This window comes from Diceros bicornis, chromosome 39 (assembly GCF_020826845.1).
Source record: "Diceros bicornis minor isolate mBicDic1 chromosome 39, mDicBic1.mat.cur, whole genome shotgun sequence".
Lineage (NCBI taxonomy): Eukaryota > Metazoa > Chordata > Mammalia > Perissodactyla > Rhinocerotidae > Diceros > Diceros bicornis.
This window is the reverse complement of record NC_080778.1, coordinates 17,885,813-17,903,556: the sequence shown is the minus strand read 5'-3', so window position 1 is coordinate 17,903,556 and position 17,744 is coordinate 17,885,813. Positions and strand designations below refer to the sequence as shown.

General features: G+C 42.3%; 1 protein-coding gene across 3 annotated transcripts in view; it reads left to right on the top strand.

The window, feature by feature from the left end:
• Positions 1 to 17,744, top strand: part of PLEKHG1 (pleckstrin homology and RhoGEF domain containing G1) — a 229,177-nt gene that overhangs the window by 82,868 nt on the left and 128,565 nt on the right. Inside the window, exon 1 of one of the 3 annotated variants that reach the window (XM_058534146.1) lies at positions 12,177 to 12,385. The exons of 1 other annotated variant lie outside the window; for it this stretch is intronic. In XM_058534146.1, the coding sequence (XP_058390129.1) occupies positions 12,268 to 12,385 (118 nt within the window). In that variant the 5' untranslated portion in view covers positions 12,177 to 12,267. Of the gene's footprint in view, positions 1 to 12,176; positions 12,386 to 14,967; positions 15,104 to 17,744 lie in introns of those variants that run through there. One more of the 3 variants, XM_058534150.1, reaches the window with a different exon arrangement.

The window sequence follows — 17,744 nt, the reverse complement described above, 5'->3', positions numbered from 1 at the left end:
CCCTGTGATGACAGCCCTGACTGGTCTTCTTCTGCTCCTTCTCGTCCCTTGAATCCATGCTCCATGACTGATTTGGGAACTTGCCTAAGGTCACACAGCTCCTAAGTGGCAGAAGCAGGATTCACACCCAGATCTGTTGGACACCAAAGCACATGCCTTTAACCCCCTGCACCATCTCTAGTGCATTTTCTTGAATATGCTCCTTCATTCTTGCTCTTCTCTTTATTATTATTATTTTATTGAAGTCTCATTGGTTTATAGCATTGTGTAAATTTCAGGTGTACATCATTATATTTCAGCTTCTGTAGAGACTGCATCATGTTCACCACCAATAGTCTATTTCCCATCTGTCACCATACATATGTGCCCCTTTACTTCTTTTAACCTTCCCCCACCCCCTTCCCGTCTGATAACCACCTATCTATTCTCTGTATCTATGTGTTTGTTTGTTCATCTTCCACATGTGAGTGAAATCACACAGTGTTTGTCTTTCTCTGCCTTACTTATTTCGCTTAGCATAATACCGTCAGGGTCCATCCGTTTTGTTGCAAATGGGATGATTTTGTCTTTTTTATGGCTGAGTAGTATTCCATTGTATATATATACCACATCTTCTTTATCCATTCATCCATTGATGGGCACTTGGGTTGCTTGCACGTCGTGATTATTGCGAATCATGCTGTGATGAACATAAGGGTGCGCCCTATGTTCTTGCTCTTTTTCGTGTTCTTTCTCTCTTGCTTTCCAGGTTGGGGTGGGGGGTTGGGAGCAGAGAGTTCCTACCCCTCCAACCTCATCTTTCAGTTTCTTATATTTCTAATATATTTGGGGATCTTGATTGAGTCTTCTACTCCCTTCCTAAGATAGTTTTATTTTCGTCTCTTGTCTTTAATGATAAAACTTCTTTTTTCTTTTCTTTTTTTTTTTTATAATTTTTATTTATTTACTTATTTTTCCCCAAAGCCCCAGTAGATAGTTGTATGTCATAGTTGCACATCCTTCTAGTTGCTGTATGTGGGACGCGGCCTCAGCATGGCTGGAGAAGCAGTGCGTTGGTGTGCGCCCGGGATCCGAACCTGGGCCACCAGCAGTGGAGCGCACGCACTTAACCGCTAAGCCACGGGGCCGGCCCAAACTTCTTTTTTCTTAGTGAAAGAATAAGCACAAGGATTATTTAAATCCAAGCTGATAAAATTAAATAGCAAAAATGAACCTACATAAAGATTTCTTGGAAATATCATGACAAAATACCTATAAACTACAGTTGAATTGAGTAAAAACAGGTAAAGATAAAGTTACTAACCACAATAGATAACAGAAAAGGAAGATTTATACCACATACCATGAAAATATATATACCTCAGTGAACTTCCAATGAATTAAAGAATCATGGATTTGGAGTAGCACAGTTTCAGCTCTAAAGGAGGAAATTTTTTGTTGTTGTTGACCAAGCAACGTGCAGTTTATTAAACTGACAATGGAAAGGTGGGGCATCAAATGGACTGTCTTAGTAGGGTCTCAAAATAGAAAATTAGAGCAGCATGTTTTTCTTTTTTCATTTAATTAATTGTTGTATTGAAGTCACTCTGATTTAGAACATTATATAAATGTCAGGTGCACATCGTTACATTTCGACTTCTGTGTAGACTACATCATGCTCACCACCCAAGGACTAGTTGCCAAGAAAATTTTGTTGAAGGAAAAAAAATTGGAAAGGGAAAGATGGACAAATGTATTTATATCACACGTAAACCTTTTTAAAGCTAAAACAGAATGAAAGCAACAAAATGAAAAAATATGCATAGCAAAAATTAGAGACTTGATAACGCACGCGCGAATTTATATAAATGTGAGTTCAGTGTCAGATTCTAATTGGGTAAGTGGCCCAAGGATACAAACAACTGTGTCACCCAAAAGAAAACAAATAAAAAACCATATTTGAATATATATTCAACTTCAATAAATTTTAAAATGAAAACATTTACACCAAACAAGTAAACAAATGTCGAAGGCCAACGCTGGAAAGGTTTTAGGGAAAGCAGATATACTCAAGCATTATTGTTGACGTGTAAATCGATTTGATCTTTTTGGAGAAAACCCAGCAGTATATAATAAGAATGATTAAAGTCTGACACTTTAAACCTGCAGTCCTCTTCGTGGGAATTTATCCCAAGGATATCATGAGACAAGCATTTATCAAGCAACTGCAGTGTTAGAAGGCGTAGACGTGGAGATGGAGGAGATAAATGGTAATCTGAAGGGGTAACTAGTGCAATTCAAAATGGTGCATGTTCAAAAATGTTTTCAAAGGATTGATTATAATAGGGAAAAAAGCACTAGTGGTAGCCTCAATGTCTAAAAATGGGGAACTCGTTGTTTTCCTGAATCACCCATCAGCCCACAACCAAAACTCCTCTGCTCTTCTACGCATACCCCCATGAGGGCATACCCCTGTGAGTGAATGGCCATGCCCACAAGAGCCTCCTCCCTCTCCTTCACACCCCACCCCATCTAATCAGTTCCCCAACCATGTGCATCCTCACTCCAGCTGTCTTCATCCAGGCTACCCACGTTGCTTTCCTAGCTGCTCTTTGTCTCCCTACTCGCATTCTTACTTCCTCCAATCTGTGTTCCAACTTCATTGAGAGTCTTCTTTTCAAAACACAGATCTAATCATGGCACTCCTCACTTGAAAACCTTTCAAAACCTTCTCATTGCTTCAAGATAAAGTCAGACTCTTTGTTAAGCTATATACAGTCTTTTCTATCCTGGTTCCTGCTTACTAAGATAGTTTTGTCTCTTGTTGTTCCCCCTCCTTACAACTCCTACACACACACACACACACACACACACGCACACAGTTTCTGCCTTACTGCTTTGCTTGTCATACCCCCAAATAGACAACCATGGGTCTTTGCACTTGGCACTCCCTACACCTGCTCCTCACCCATCCCACAACTCCAGGCTGGCTGACTCCTATTTATCCCTGTTTTTTCTTTTGGACTCAACTTGTATATCATCCTCTCTATTTCCAATTTCTTGAGAAATTCTAAATTCTGAAGTCTGATGTCTGAATAGTCTGTTTTCCGTTTAACTTGGGGCAAAATATATTAGCCTGCTTAATCCCTACTATGGTTAATGGTACTACTGTCTTTTATACTATTTTATTAACAGTAGTAGCTGCAGCCATTTAAAACTATGTATAAGAATTGTGTTTCTGTGCTCACTTCCTTGCTGTCTACAGAAACAAGAACAGATTTCTGGGACTGCCTGATTTGGGAGCCTTCAACAACCACAGTAGAAGAGGAAGGAGAGGAGGGATATGCTTCCAATGGCATTGAGGGAGAGGTTTAGACCATTGGGAGGTGAAAGGGAGGTCACTACAAGGGGTTCACCTGGTTAACGGTACTCCTCTCTGAGATTGCCAAAATTCTGTTCCTAGAAAATCCAGTTAGCCAACTGTTGATTAATTAAAAAATCTAATATCAGGGGCTGGCTGGTGGTGTAGTGGTTAAGTTCACGCGCTCCGCCTTGGTGGCCCAGGGTTCGCAGGTTCGGATCCCAGGCACGGACCTACACACAGCGCATCAAGCTATGCTGTGGCGACGTCCCACATACAAAAAACCTAGAGGAAGATGGCCACAGATGTTAGCTCAGTGACAGTCCTCCTCAAGCAAAAAGAGGAAGACTGGCAACAGATGTTAGCTCAGGGCTGATCTTCTTCACACACAAAAAAAAGTCTGATATCAAATATTTTCAGGAAGAGTGAAGAGGCAAGCCTTATAAGGTCTTTAATATAAATGGCATTTGTGACCTCTTAAATGTTGGTATGAGTAATATCTGATACTTAAAAACAAAATGTGTCAAAAAAGGTAAATAGATTTCCCCACTTATTCTAGTCAAATGTTTTAAAACTTCCAAATGAACACCTCAATTCAACAGTGGCTGAATAAGCTCTAGTAATTCTATAAAGTGAGCGTGGAAATATCTACCTCCTTATGCCATTAACAACTCCCCATCTCTAAACAAGAATTACTCCTTAACAGAAATAATCCATGTTAACTTCAGATGCCATGGCATACAAGTTTTTATATTAGGTTCAGCCTGAATTACCCATCTTGACCCAATCTAATTGATGTAAGTGGTAGGAATTAATTTTGTGCAGACAGGGATAAAGACTAATCCGGGTCCATCAGCGCCTTGTAATTAATCCACTCGTTTTACTCTTTTTCAAAGAAAGAGAAGAATGTTGGCACATTCTTTGGTTTAAGGTTCTGCACCAATCTAATATAGAGTTCTACAGTTTTATGGGGTTCAGATTTCAGGGTGGAATTACAAATAACAAAGGTTTTGCTAAAGCACTTGGTAATTTCCAACTGCCAAGTGTTGAGGTTGTCTTGGGAATCTGTTCTAACCATCCATGAGCAAATGAGTGAGTACGTGAAGTAAAGACAAAGCATTTCTAGGTGGCTTTTAAATATGGTTAGAAAACCTGGGTTTTATCCTATTAGGTTAACATTGATATTGCAGTTTTTAACGGCTGAAATCTCTGAATACCAATTAATTGTAAACTGGAAATCAGCTAAACACATCACCTTTCATTTCTGAGAAAATAGATAATAAATCCCTAAAAAAAAGAAAGGACGAAAATATTAATGAACAATTTTCTTCAAAATCAGTATGTTAAATTCTTATTAAATTTCATATATAAGTAAAAGTGTCACAGTAATGTGAAGTAGCCTTGCCTTACTTTGATGTAGAGGAGAAAGTAAATGTGGAAATCCTTTTTACAGTATATCAAGGGTTTGGCATGAGAAGGCTCCTTTGCCTTTTTTACTTGATTGAGTTGCTGTATTTTTTTTGTGTGTGTGAGGAAGACTGGCCCTGAGCTAACATCCTTGCCAGTCTTCCTCTACTTTTTGTATATGAGACGTTGCCACAGCATGGCTTGACGAGCGGTGCGTAGGTCTACTCCCGGGATCCAAACCTGCGAACCCTGGGCCGACGAAGCGGAGCGCATGAAATTTACCACTACACCACCAAGTCAGCCCTGCTTTGTTTTTAATAAAGTGCAAGTTTACCAGTTTTTCATATATTTTAACCTAGGTTTTAATCTTATAACGAATTCTAAGCTGCAAAGAGATGTTTAGTCATTTGTTAAACTTCTTGAGCTTTATGGTTGTGTTCAGCAATAGCAGATAGGATTTCTAGGGAAACAGAAGATGTGACTATTAAATCTAAATAGGAGATAAATATGGGCAGCCCACTTTTCACCACGTGCTCTCTTTGAAGAATCCATCAAATAAAGTAGGTTTCGTAAAGTAGACCAGGTTTTCCCATGGGAATGATTTATAATTATGGGCTGTTTTCTTTACAGAACTTAGTATCTAATTATAACAATAGCATGTTTTTAAAAATTACAACAGCCATGATAGAAATCTCACGCACACTAATTATTCCAGAGTCCTCAGGGCACCATACTTGTTCATTCGTTCACTCAACAAGTACTCACTGAGTATGTACTATGTGCCAGGCACTGTTCCAGGCTCTGGGGATTTAATGTGGACCCAAAACATATGGCCCCTCACAGTCATCAATATTAGAGTAGACGAGTTGGGGAGATGACTATTAACCTAATACTCATTGCAAACTGTAAATGCTAGAAAGGAAAAAATACAGGCATTGCCTTGAGGAAGTAGTGACCGAACTGAGATCTGGCAGATCAGTCATAGCTGCGGTGGGAGGTTGCTCATGGCAGAAAAGCAATGTGGAGAGACCATGACTCCCTGGAGAAACGTAGAGAAGAGTAATGAGTCTGGAGTGGTCCAAAAGAGAAGGCCAGTAAGGTTGGCACGGAAGCAGGGATGGGACATGTAGGGTGTTGGAGAACCATGTTAAAGATTCGATCACTGTCCTTGAAGAAATGAAAAGGCGTGGAAGAATTTTCAGTTGATGGGGTAACGGTGGAGTGGCACCAGATTTGCAATTTGAAAAGTTTGTGGTGTGATAGTCCTACGCCCTCCAGGAGCAGGTTTAAGAGAATATTATACTAGTGCAGTTGAAAGATGACCAGGGCAGAGATGGAGAAAAGTGAGTGATATTTGAAAGAGAGTTAAAAATAAAAATGACTGCAGGTGGTAATGATCTGAATATCTGGAGTGAAGGTGGAAAGGCTGGCTCCAGAATTTCTGGCTGGTATATCCACGCAAATGGTGGTGCCATTCACTGGAGGAGGACCAGGTTTGGGAGGAAGATTGCACTTCATTTTGGGTAGATTCCATTTCAGTTTCCTGTGCAGTCTCAAAGCTGAAATTTCCAACAGTCACTTGGCTATACTGGTCTGGTGCTCAGATGTTTGGGCCAAAGATAAATATGAGTCATTGGATGGTCTTAGAAAGGAAATTGAAAAGGAATGTCAATCTAAGTAGGAGGAAAACCAGGATAATCAGGGACCATGGTCCCCAAGGGGAGACAAGAAGAAGGGAGAGGCCAAAAGTGTCAGACACTGCCAAGAAGTTATATGAGAAAGAGTGATAAATACCACTTAGATTAAGCACCATCATACTACAGAGGGGCTGTTTTTGATGGTTGTAGAACTTGTGATTTTTATTCTTGAGGAGAAGAGAGCTACCACTGGAGGAGTTGGACACGGGGAGAGTCAGGGACAGTCTTCTTAGATGGGTGAGTTGGAGCACATTTTCCTACTGTTTGGGTACATAGAGAAGAGATGCCTTTGACAGCTAATAAACATCTCTAGACAGCAAGACCTGCTTGTATATGTAAGAATCCAAATTCTGTAGGAATTTACAAGTAAGTTTTCAGGGATTAATTTATATTAGCAGAAACCACCCATGTGTTGAGATTTCCCCCATACATGAAGGCTACAATGCGGAGGACTTTATATATGGCATATGGGAGTTAGTGTGTGCTTGATTGAATTTTGTACAGCACCCAATTCAGAACAATTCAGCCTGGGTTGTGTTTATCACTTAGAGGAAAGAAATGACGATAGAGCATCATCCTCTTCTTTTCATTTTCCTTTTTTTAAAACTTTGTAGAATTTCCTCCTTGTTCTTCATGTTGAGAACTATGCAAATACAAATGGCTCCACGCCCTCCAAATTTAGGAAAGAGGTTTTTATTTCTGGTCCCCTGGAGCAGTTAGCTAGGCACAGCTATCTTCCCTAAATGCAGTGCTTTGATCCAAAGACCATTCCCAAGTGCAGAGCAGAGTCTCACTGGTACCTGAGTGAGAGAACCAAGAGATCTAGGGCCAACTTGAGGCCCCACAGTGTGGGAAGACTCTCAGATCTGTGGAGGGGCCACCTAAATCCAAATTCTGCCCCTCTTCAGTTTCCTCTTGGCCTTGAATGCAGAATGGGATTTGGAGCAGCTGATTCGGTGCTGCCTGGATGGGGCTGGTAATAACCATTTGAAGCCACAGCCTACTCGGCAATGCGTACAGAACTTGCTGCTCTGCAAGTTCTTGATGTCTAAAAGGCCTGTGAGCACAAAGACTCTCCTTTTCCTCTTGTTGACTCTTTGCTTCGATACACCTGCTTCAGAAACCCTGCACCTGTGGAGGTCAAGGGTAAGCAGTGGTGGCCTGCTTCCTGAAGGTCCCCAGCATTAGGCTAAGCCTGCACTTGCTGAGGCCGCCCAGCCATCTGCTTAGGGGGTGAGGCCCGAGCCCTGCTTGTGACAGCCTGATGCCTGCAGGCCTGACGCTCTAGAAAGAGCCACTCACCTGTGGCAAAGCCATCTAAGCTGAATCAGCCAGCAACGTAAAAATTGTACATGGGATAAGGCTTAAGCTCACCAGCTCACCAAAAAAGCCAACTGCATCACCGTAAAAGCTAACTGTGGCACAAAACAATTTGCTGTAAATCACCAAATCCACACCAATGGCTCACACTTCATATAGCATCGTCCTGAAGCATCAGTCCTCGGGAGTTATTTTGTTCCCCAAAGGCCATGTCCGTGAGCCAGTCTGCTGCTCTTGGGGCCTAGGGGGAAAGGCAATAAAGACCCTCTCCCCCCGCCCAGGTTCTGAACCAATTTGAGAATTTGAAACAAAGGATTAAGACAGATGGAGACTAAACCCTCACCTTCATCATTGATAAAGCTGACATGGGAGATTGTGCCTTATATCTGTGGGCAGGTGGGCATCTTAATGCTAAACTCAGAATCAGAAGCTTCCCCATGCAGTGGCTGAACTCGGGCAGCCCTCCCCACACAGGAGCGGATTTGCATATGTCACACTTATGGCATTGAGAAGTAAAGCAACTCGTGTGCTACCTGAGGGCGGCTCTCTGCCAGAGGAGCCGAAGAGTGGGGCTACATTATACCTGCCCAGTTTTCCCTTCTACACTCACTGATGTAATTCCTAATTCCTGCCCCCTAGAGAAGTCTGTGTGAGGGGTCGAAGAGGGACCAGAGCTCCTGGAACCCTACCCAGATGGAAGAAAACATCAGGAGTGAGGAAGAAATTCCCCACACACTGCCCCACCCTCCACCCCAACAGCTCCTTCCCAAAGTAAGAGTAGGAAGTCAGAAATTTGCTAGAGAGATGGAAGTCATACTTAATTCTGATGGCTTAATGCACATTTTAACAGTTGACAACCGTATCCTCACAGCTTGACATGCACTTATACAACCAGCTTTTGCTAGGTGCCCGGAACTGTGGTAGATCCTAAGAGATTCCAAAGAAGCAAATGGCCCGACTCAGCCTTCATCTTCTTTAAAGGGTGGATGGGGACAGTATTTATGTTTATGAAATTCACAGAATAGTTGGTAACTCATAGTCACCATAGGATATTAGGAGCAAAGATCTATGAACTAAAGTTTGTTGTCAGCCCCATTGGCCTGTAAAAAGCTGTCGGCCTGATTCTGGTTTTCTAGATATCCTGTCTAAAGAAAAAGTGTGTTTCCTTCTTCAGTGTGTCGCTTTGCATGAGTGGAGGGGGAGGGTCTCTTATGACAGAACTGACTTGGGGGAAAATGACCTCATGCACTCTCGGTGAAGCTGTTTCCCTTTGCATCCTGGTGGGAGAACACGGTCGGCCTGTGGCGGGTCTGCTGAAGGAAGCGTGTGTGTGAATTGGGAAGGGTGGGGTTGACCCCCACAGGCAGGACATTACTCTCCTTCCTCTTCCTGACCGCGTTGCCCACAGCAGTCATGGTCATCGCTCAGCTTCCTGTGGGGGGAACCCTTGGAGGGAAAGCCTTGGATACCGAGCATCCATCTGCTGCCACCAGCAAACTGGGGACAGCAGAGTGTTCGATGCTGCTGTGAAGCCGAGCCTTGAGTTTACACACAGACCCTTTTCAGTGCCTCTGGGGCCTGAGACGTCTGAAGCAAGGATGGAGCCATTCTTTGTCGGCTGGAAGGGACAGGAAACTGAGGCCCTGACAAATCATGTTCTGGACCAGAACATCACAGGCGAGTGAAATGTGGGCACTCCAGGGGGCCTGGGGTGAGAAGAGGCAAGACGAGGTCATTAGATGGCACCCGCAGCGAGGGTGGCGTTGGGGGTAGTGGCAAGCAAGGGCGTTCATGGAGGGATAAAGGTATCAGGCGGCCGACCAGTGTGGAGACAAGGGGTGCACATTGCTGGGCCCCTGGCCACGCTGTTGATTCTCTTCATCCAACGAACTTTGTGCTGGGCCCAAAGGTAATAAAGGTCGTGGTCCCTGACTCCATGAAGCCCACAGTCAAGTAAGTTGGTTTCTTCACACCCTCCTTGGACCGATTCCAGGCTGAAAATGAAAGAAAGCATGGGGAGCTAGAGGAAATGCAGGCGGTCATTTCAGGGTGAGCCCTGGGAATCTGTATTTTGGAGAGTGTTTCTGATGCACAGTGAGCTTTGGGGGTGGCTGGTTGAGTGGGACAGGCGTAAGTAAGCAGTAGAGTGTGAGAAGCCCTGGGGTTGTGTGCCGAGAGAACCACGAGAACACAAAGGTGTGGGGTTTGGGGAATTTTCTTTGAAGTATCAATTGAAGTATCCATTTACCTACTTTCTCACATATTTCCGTGTCACCTCTGGTGGCTGGTAACAGCAGCTGTGCAGGGTTCTCTGTCTGAATTTGGGCAGTTCGCTGTGCTTCAGAAATGGCTCTGGCCACAAGTCCGGTGTCTCCGCCTTGGACTTCTGGGGACGGGTGTCTGTTGGCTCTAGGGATCTCAGATATGTGGCAGCAGTAATGATCAAGCCCTCCAAGGAGAGCTCCGTTTGGAGTGTGGTAGCCATTCTTACACTCTTCATGGCTAATCTTTTGCTTTCAGCATCGCTGTGTCATCTCTGCCACCTCACCCCAAGGATTCTGCTTGTCCTGATAGAGCCTCTCCTGGAATCCCTGTCAAGCCTCGTCCCCAGTCCATTCAACTTCCTGCAACTGGACACAGAGTCTCTAAGAGAGATGATTCAAAGTAATTGCACATGCCCTGTTCCCACCTCCTGATTCTGTCCCTGACAAGTGACCCTGGACCATCCTCAAGATCCCTGCTTAATCCCTCGCCTCCCGGCAGAGACCAGACCCCAGGCTTGAGTACCTGGCTCCCCTACTGTTCTTCCCCAGACGCCTCCCCACTCCCACAGGGAGGGTCCCCAGCAGAAGGCAGGTTCAGCCTGTCTTTGTGATTCTGGAGGTCACAGAAACTGAGAGACTGTTGAAGGCCTCTTTGCCCTTTTCCTAAGGGCAGATAGCATTGTCGCTGAGCAGCTCTCCGGTGAACCCCATCAGAGCCCCGCTCAGCCCTCTGTGGTAGAAGGAGCCGCCCATGGCAAAGGGCGCCTCCACTCCCGTGAAGGAGGAGAGGTGCACTGCAGGGAGGAGTGGGGCTTGCACCTCTCATCAAATACTGTCCCCCACGATCGCACACTGCACCTCAGATGCGTGTCTGAACCACCCCCCCCCGAGTTGGGGTGTGGAGGGAGTAGAGCCAGCAGCTTCCTGCTCTCACACCATTTCAAATTCCCATCCTTCCTTTTTTACTTTCCTTCCATCTGCTATGATCCTAAAGTTCTTCTAAATTTTGGAAATGACAAAATAATGAGCAAATGAGGCAAATTTCAACTAAATGAATATGTAAAGGGTATATCCTTGAAACACTACTACTTTTTAGTAAACTGTAGGCTTTAAAAAAAAAAAACTTGTGATGAATATGGAGAGATTTGGGGAATTTGCCTGCCTCCTGCAAACACAACCTCAGTCTTATTACATAAGGTATAACTAGGGAAGGGAGAAAGAGTGACATCAGGTATGGATCATTCCGTCTGTGTAATCCATAAATGTCATAAGGACAGTAAATAATATCAAAACCTCTCAGGCTGCCTACAGTTAATTCAATATTAATACTATCCAGGCTGAATGAGTATAGCATAGAGATACCCAAGGGATTCTAGAACTTTTGACCACTTGCCCCTCCCATGGCTTTAATGCAATCACTGGTCTCTAACCAATGTGCACCTGGCATCTGACCATTAGGGGGCATGTGTGAGCAACGTACTACATGAGTGAAGCTCGAGTCCCACCTACTCAGTGTGAGGCAACTCCAGCTAGCTCACCAGGAGGGAGAAAAGAATTAGGCCACTGGATTCGATTCATTTTTTAAAGCCTTTGAGAGTTTACATGATTGTGAATTTTTACTAAATCCCTTAACAAACTTTCCGTATCCACAAAAGCTGAATTTTGTGAACACTCAGAACATTGGAAATACTTTTCATATATTGTAAACAAAATTCTGTTTGTCTAGAAGAATGGTTCTCTTTGGAAAAACAATGGCCCAAAAGCTGTTCCAATTTAGGAGATAAAATAGGCTGGGAAAAGAGAACTAGGTACATAGGTACATGCCCCAGCCCACCCCCATACATGCAGTCATTTTGAAATGTTGAAAAATTAGACTTCTTTAAGTGAAAAATGAAGAATCGAAAAAAAAAAGCTCTTCTCTGATGGAGATTGGCACGTCTGTAATATTGACCATCCTCTTCTATTGATTGACTCTGTTCATAGCCTCATTTTTATTTCTGCTGCTGTCTGCTTTTTCTTGTCTCATCTCTCAGACTTTCGCAGGGCCTCCTGAGGGAGGGCTAACAACACAAGGATGAGAATGTGGGTGGAGAACGAAGGTGGGTGGACCTGCCCGGACCTGTCTGCCTTGGGTGTAGCACCTCTTCCCAGGTGGACATGTTTCTTCTGACCGTGGCAGCCTGACAGGGCCGTCTGCCCCCTCCCCGTCGCCCAGCAGGGCCACGGCTGCCTGGGGAGCATGCTGTCAACAACCATGGTGGGGGCTCTGGCTAGAGGATGGAGGAATCGAAGCTCTCCTCGAAGGGCCAAATCCAAGCTTCTTATTCCACAGAGCCAAGATAGAATTCGGATTCGGGGTATGTTTGTGACACTTTGCTATGACTGTATAATTTTTTTTGAAAGGGTTCAGGAAGGTGATAATGAGCTTACAAGCTTTTCCCCTCCTTCAAATAGAATTGTCAAATCTAGAGTCTTTTTTTTTTCCTCAGGTTATTATAAATTATGGCTAACTCACTTGTGGGAGGTTTATTTTCTCCTTGCCCCGTCTGATATAGGTACCTTCAATAGCCACACAGTAAAAGATCATTATTCCCACCTTTTTTTCCTTCAAAAGCTGCTTTTAAGATGTAATCCTTGTTCTGTGTTATTTGTATTTGACTAGTGGGATAGAAAAGGTTTACTGGCTTTTGGCAAATTCTAGTCTAAATCATATTACTTTGTTACCTCTGATATGCGAAATGGTAAAAGTAGTTAGATTTTGGGTGTCCCCATCAATTATTTTTATTTTCTGTTTTGTTACTATTGTTTTGAGGCAACAGTAGAACTAATGACTAAAATGTAGCTCTCCTGTTCACTTAGTTCAAAAGGTTATTGTGGCCTTTTCTGAAACAAATTTTCATTGAAATGAAATACTTTTAAAAATACCTGATGGCCTCATTCTGTTCTCTCTAGACCTAGGGCTCCTTTATGATGCTTGTTTAGAAGGGAACGCTTTGGTCTTGCTGATGACTGACCTATGGGAGAAGCAGAGAGCCAGCAGAGGAAGCAAGTATAAGCCCAGAAATCAACTCCCAGGGGCTTTCTGAGCTGGTCTGTTGCTCCTCAAAGTGCTGTTATCTGACCCAGAGTCTTGACAGTTTCCTAAGCAGTAAATGCAACTGTTCTCTCATATCAACAAACATGTATCAAAAGCCGATATGTGCCACCGGTTTTTCTAGATACTGGGATGCTCTGATCTGTAGTTAACCTACAGCTGAGAGGTATAAAAACTAAATGTTGTAGTTTGTTTTGTTCTGACAGTAGTTTCCAACCATACTTTTCAGGCTGACTGTACTCAAGGAGAATCAAGCCAAGAGATTATTTTGAAAATGGTCTGAGAGGCATTTATTGCAAGATAGTAAATTAGTTGCATAACCAAGTATGCAGAAGATAGAAGGCTCTCCTGTGTTCTAAACTGCCAAAAGGATTAGTGATTATTTGTAAAACCTAGGCATTGGGTCAGAAGTATGAATCATAGTTTTCAAATACTGATCACCTAGTTCTGCTCCTGGTAAATTTATTTAACAATATTCAGAGCTTTACAAGATGACAAGGTAATATGCTAACATGTAAGGGATGGTCTTATTTTTTTGTGGTCAATTGACTTTTATTTATTTTTTATTTTGTTTTTTCCCCCCAAAGCCCCAGTAGATAGTTGTATGTCATAGTTGCACATCCTTCTAGTTGCTGTATGTGGGACGCGGCCTCAGCATGGCCGGAGAAGCAGTATGTCGGTGCGTGCCCGGGATCCGAACCCCAGCCGCCAATAGCGGAGCAAGCTCACTTAACCACTAAGCCACGAGGCCGGCCCAGGGATAGTCTTTTTTTAACAGTTTTATTGAGATATAATTCACATGCTATATGATTCACCCATATAAAGGGTACAATTCAGTGGTTTCTGGTATATTACATTATTCATTTTTTAAGTTGTAAAATATATATAACATAAAATTTGCCATTTTAACCATTTTTACGTGTACAGTTCAGTGGCATTAATGACACTCACAATTTTGTGCAACCATGACTATTTCCAAAACTTCTTCATTACCCCAAGCAGAAATTCTGTAACCATTAAGCAGTAACTCCCATTCGCCACTGCCCTTGCCTTTAGTAACTACTAATCTACTTTCTGTCTCTATGAATTTGCCTATTCTGGATATTTCATATAAGTAGAATCATACAATATTTGTCTTTTTGTGTCTGGCTTATTTTATTTAACATAATGTTTTCAAGATTCCTCCATAGCATGTATCAGAACCTCATTCCTTCTTATGGCTGAAGGATAGTATGTTTTAATTCTCTTCTATTTTATTCTCCCTCCCTTAAATATAGCTTAATTTCTAATCTGGTCATGAAGGTATCTTTGGGTATTTTTCAGTCTACCTGTATTTTTATATTTAAGTTATTTAAAGTATGAAGAGACTCTTAAGAAAGTATTTCTTTTCAGTTAGTTCTTTAAAGGCAGGGGCCGTAGGTTAATCTTTTTAAGAATCTTTTTATCCCTAATGCCTAGCCCAGGTCCTGGCCTTGAGTGATTATTCAGCAAATTTACCTTGAGATGGACAGATGAATGGTTTTTAAGGTTTTACTTTTAGGTACTAGGAAAGAGATTTTAAATAAAAAAGAAGATGGTCTTTATGCTTGAGTTCTCTATTCTCTGGAGCAAAGATATTTTCTTTTGGCATGAAAAATTTATAGTTGCAATTGTTTCACACTCCACAGAATCACTAAATATCAAGAGTAGATGTGTTATATAACATAAATATTTCACTGTGGCATGTCAAATCTGCCTTGAGTGAATATTTGGTGATGTTGTTTATTGAGGGTAATCGAAGTGTTCTAGCTGCTAAGCAGTGTGACTTGAGACAAGTCTTTTCAACTCATATCTGCTCGCAGCCCTGTCTACCTGGTTATTCTTTCTCAGGGCTGGGCTCAGGAACTGGGAGCAATCAAACTGCAACAGAAGCTGCTACAACTTGGAGAAGGCCTTTTACACCTCACTGGAGTAAGGAAACCGAAAGCAAAGGTGGATTGGGGTAATACACAGTTTTCATCCTTAAATACAAAGTGTAACTGTGTTTCTGCCAGTTCTGTCCAAATAAAGTAAGGATGCACATATTTGTATATGGGCAGGCCATCATTCAGCACACCAAAATAGGCTCTTCTTGTGCTATGACTATTTTAAAAGTAGTGACATAAGAGAAAGGATGAAGAATGCAAAACGAAGCCCTTGATTAGGACTTGAAAATCATCAAAGGATATCTTTGCTATAGATCATCACCCCACCCACTTTCTCAAAATCTAATCAAGAACAAATATTTGCAATTTTTTTTTTTTTGGTGAGGAAAACTGGCCCTTAGCTAACATCTGTTGCCAATCCTCCTCTTTTTGCTGAGGAAGATTGGCCCTGAGCTCATATCTGTGCCTGTCTTCCTCTATTTTGTGTGTGGGATGCTGCCACAGTGTGGCTTGATAAGCGGTGCATTGGTCCGCACCCGGGATTCGAACCTGGGAACCCCGGGCCACCAAGGCGGAGCGCATGAACTCAACCACTACGCCACCGGGCCGGCCCCAAACGTTTGCCAATTTTAAATTGCAATGAAGTTATTTGCTTTGTGGAGTGGAATCATGTTCATTTTTGTGCATGTGCTATTTCAGAAATTCTGTTCTCCTTTGATGACACTCCTGTGAACAGACAAAAGACTTGGTTGTGTCGCTGATTTGCACCTTAGCATATGCAGCGTGTATCGTTCACTTTCCCTGTGGTCCTTCTTCCTTATCTAAATGATGAGTCCAGTTTTAGCTCCGTGGCTTGATACTCTCTAAGTCCACCATGCCCAGTGTCCTACGTAGAGGACCCTCCATGACTATTTGATAGCAGTGACTTCAGAAACATGAAATGCGAGATGTTATAAAGCAATCAGCCTGGTTGTCATATATAGCCTGTGTAATCTATCTTGATGCTTTGTAAGTCACACCAGGTACTTAAGTTATTATTGCTTTTTCCATTTCAAAGGCCTACAGTCTACCATTGGCCTAAATATAAAATAATAATTTCTGACTGTAGAGCTGTACACCCTGTAGTCGAAAAGAAAGCCCTTCCTTCCTCATTTCCCAGTGACAGCCTGTAATCATCTTTGAGTAATTTTTCAGATTCTTTCTAAACCACCATTTCCTTCATTATGTCTGCTGGGGAGCAGCTTCTCCTTGTATCAATGGAATGGTTCTCATTCCTTCCCAAGCCGAACCACCCACCAAGCGAGAAGAGGTGCCTGTAAATCTCAGCCAACTTTCTTTTTCAATAGTTATGCTGGGAGAAAAGTCAGCTGATGAGGTCAGCCAACCACCACATATTTGTTAAGGCCCTGAGACAAGTTTCAGGTCGCCATTAAAGAGAATGTGACTGAGTTCTACTCAAACCTGATTTCCTTATTCAGTTCCAGCCTAGACTTGAAGGAACAGGGACCAGGGTGGATCTGGGTTCCTGTCCAGCCAAGACATGGCCCATTTCCTTCTTGAGGACTGGGAGAAGTTTGAAGTAGCCTGCTTTAGGCTTCTCTAGATCCCAACTGGAATTTTTAACCTCACCCCATATAAGGCCTAGCGTCTTCAGGCCTGGGTGAAATGAACACTGAGAAATTGCATGTCATAGCTTGGTGTATGGTTTGTTTATAAACTAAAAGTATTTTATCTTTGTAAACCAAAATTAATATTAATCCCATTTTATAGTTAATGGTAATGACTAAATATGACAATAATGCTTTAAAATAATTTACCATCTCAGTCACTGTTTTCTGGTGGAATTTAATGGGCTCTTATACTCTGACCTATACTAATTTTACGTAGTTTAGATGACCTTTATAACCCTTTTCCCATATTTCTCCATAATTAAACATGTAATTACCCTTTGATAAAAGCCCCTTATTTTAATTAGAATGATCATAGGGCTCATGATTCAGTAAATATTCACTGAGAAGCTGCCATGTGTAAGACTAATGGGCATGCTGGAATGATAAAAGAGTTGCAAAGGCTTATCCATTATTTTTATTGAGGTATAAGTGACATACAACATTACATTAGTTTCAGGTGTACAACATAATGATTTGATATTTGTGTATATTGCAAAATGATCACCACAATAAGTCTAGTTAACGTTCGTTATCATATATAACTATAGAATTTTTTTTTCTTTGTGATGACAACTTTTTTTTTTTCCTGAAGAAGATTAGCCCTGAGCTAATATCTGTGCCAGTCTTCCTCTACTTTGTATGTGAGTTTCTGCCACAGCATGGCTGACGAGTGGTGTAGGTCCGTGCCTGGGATCCGAACCCATGAACACGGGCCGCTGAAGTGGAACGTGCCAAACTTAACCCCTGCGCCGTGGGGCCAGCCCTGTGATGACAGCTTTTAAGATCTATCTAAGGCTTATTCTTGACATGAAAAAGTGTCTGTGATCTAGAGAAAACAAATGTAAAGAAATACAATAAATACAGGTAGAATAGAGTAGGTAGAATTAAATAAGTGTTAAATGGATATCGTAGGAAGAAATGATTAATTTTAAGAGCCAGTATAGAGTTTCTCAAGTAAGTAGAACTTGAATTGGGCCTTCCAAGCTATTGAGGATACTTTCAACTCTGAAATTAGGGCTAATAGAAAGTAAATATTGGCTCTTGTTAC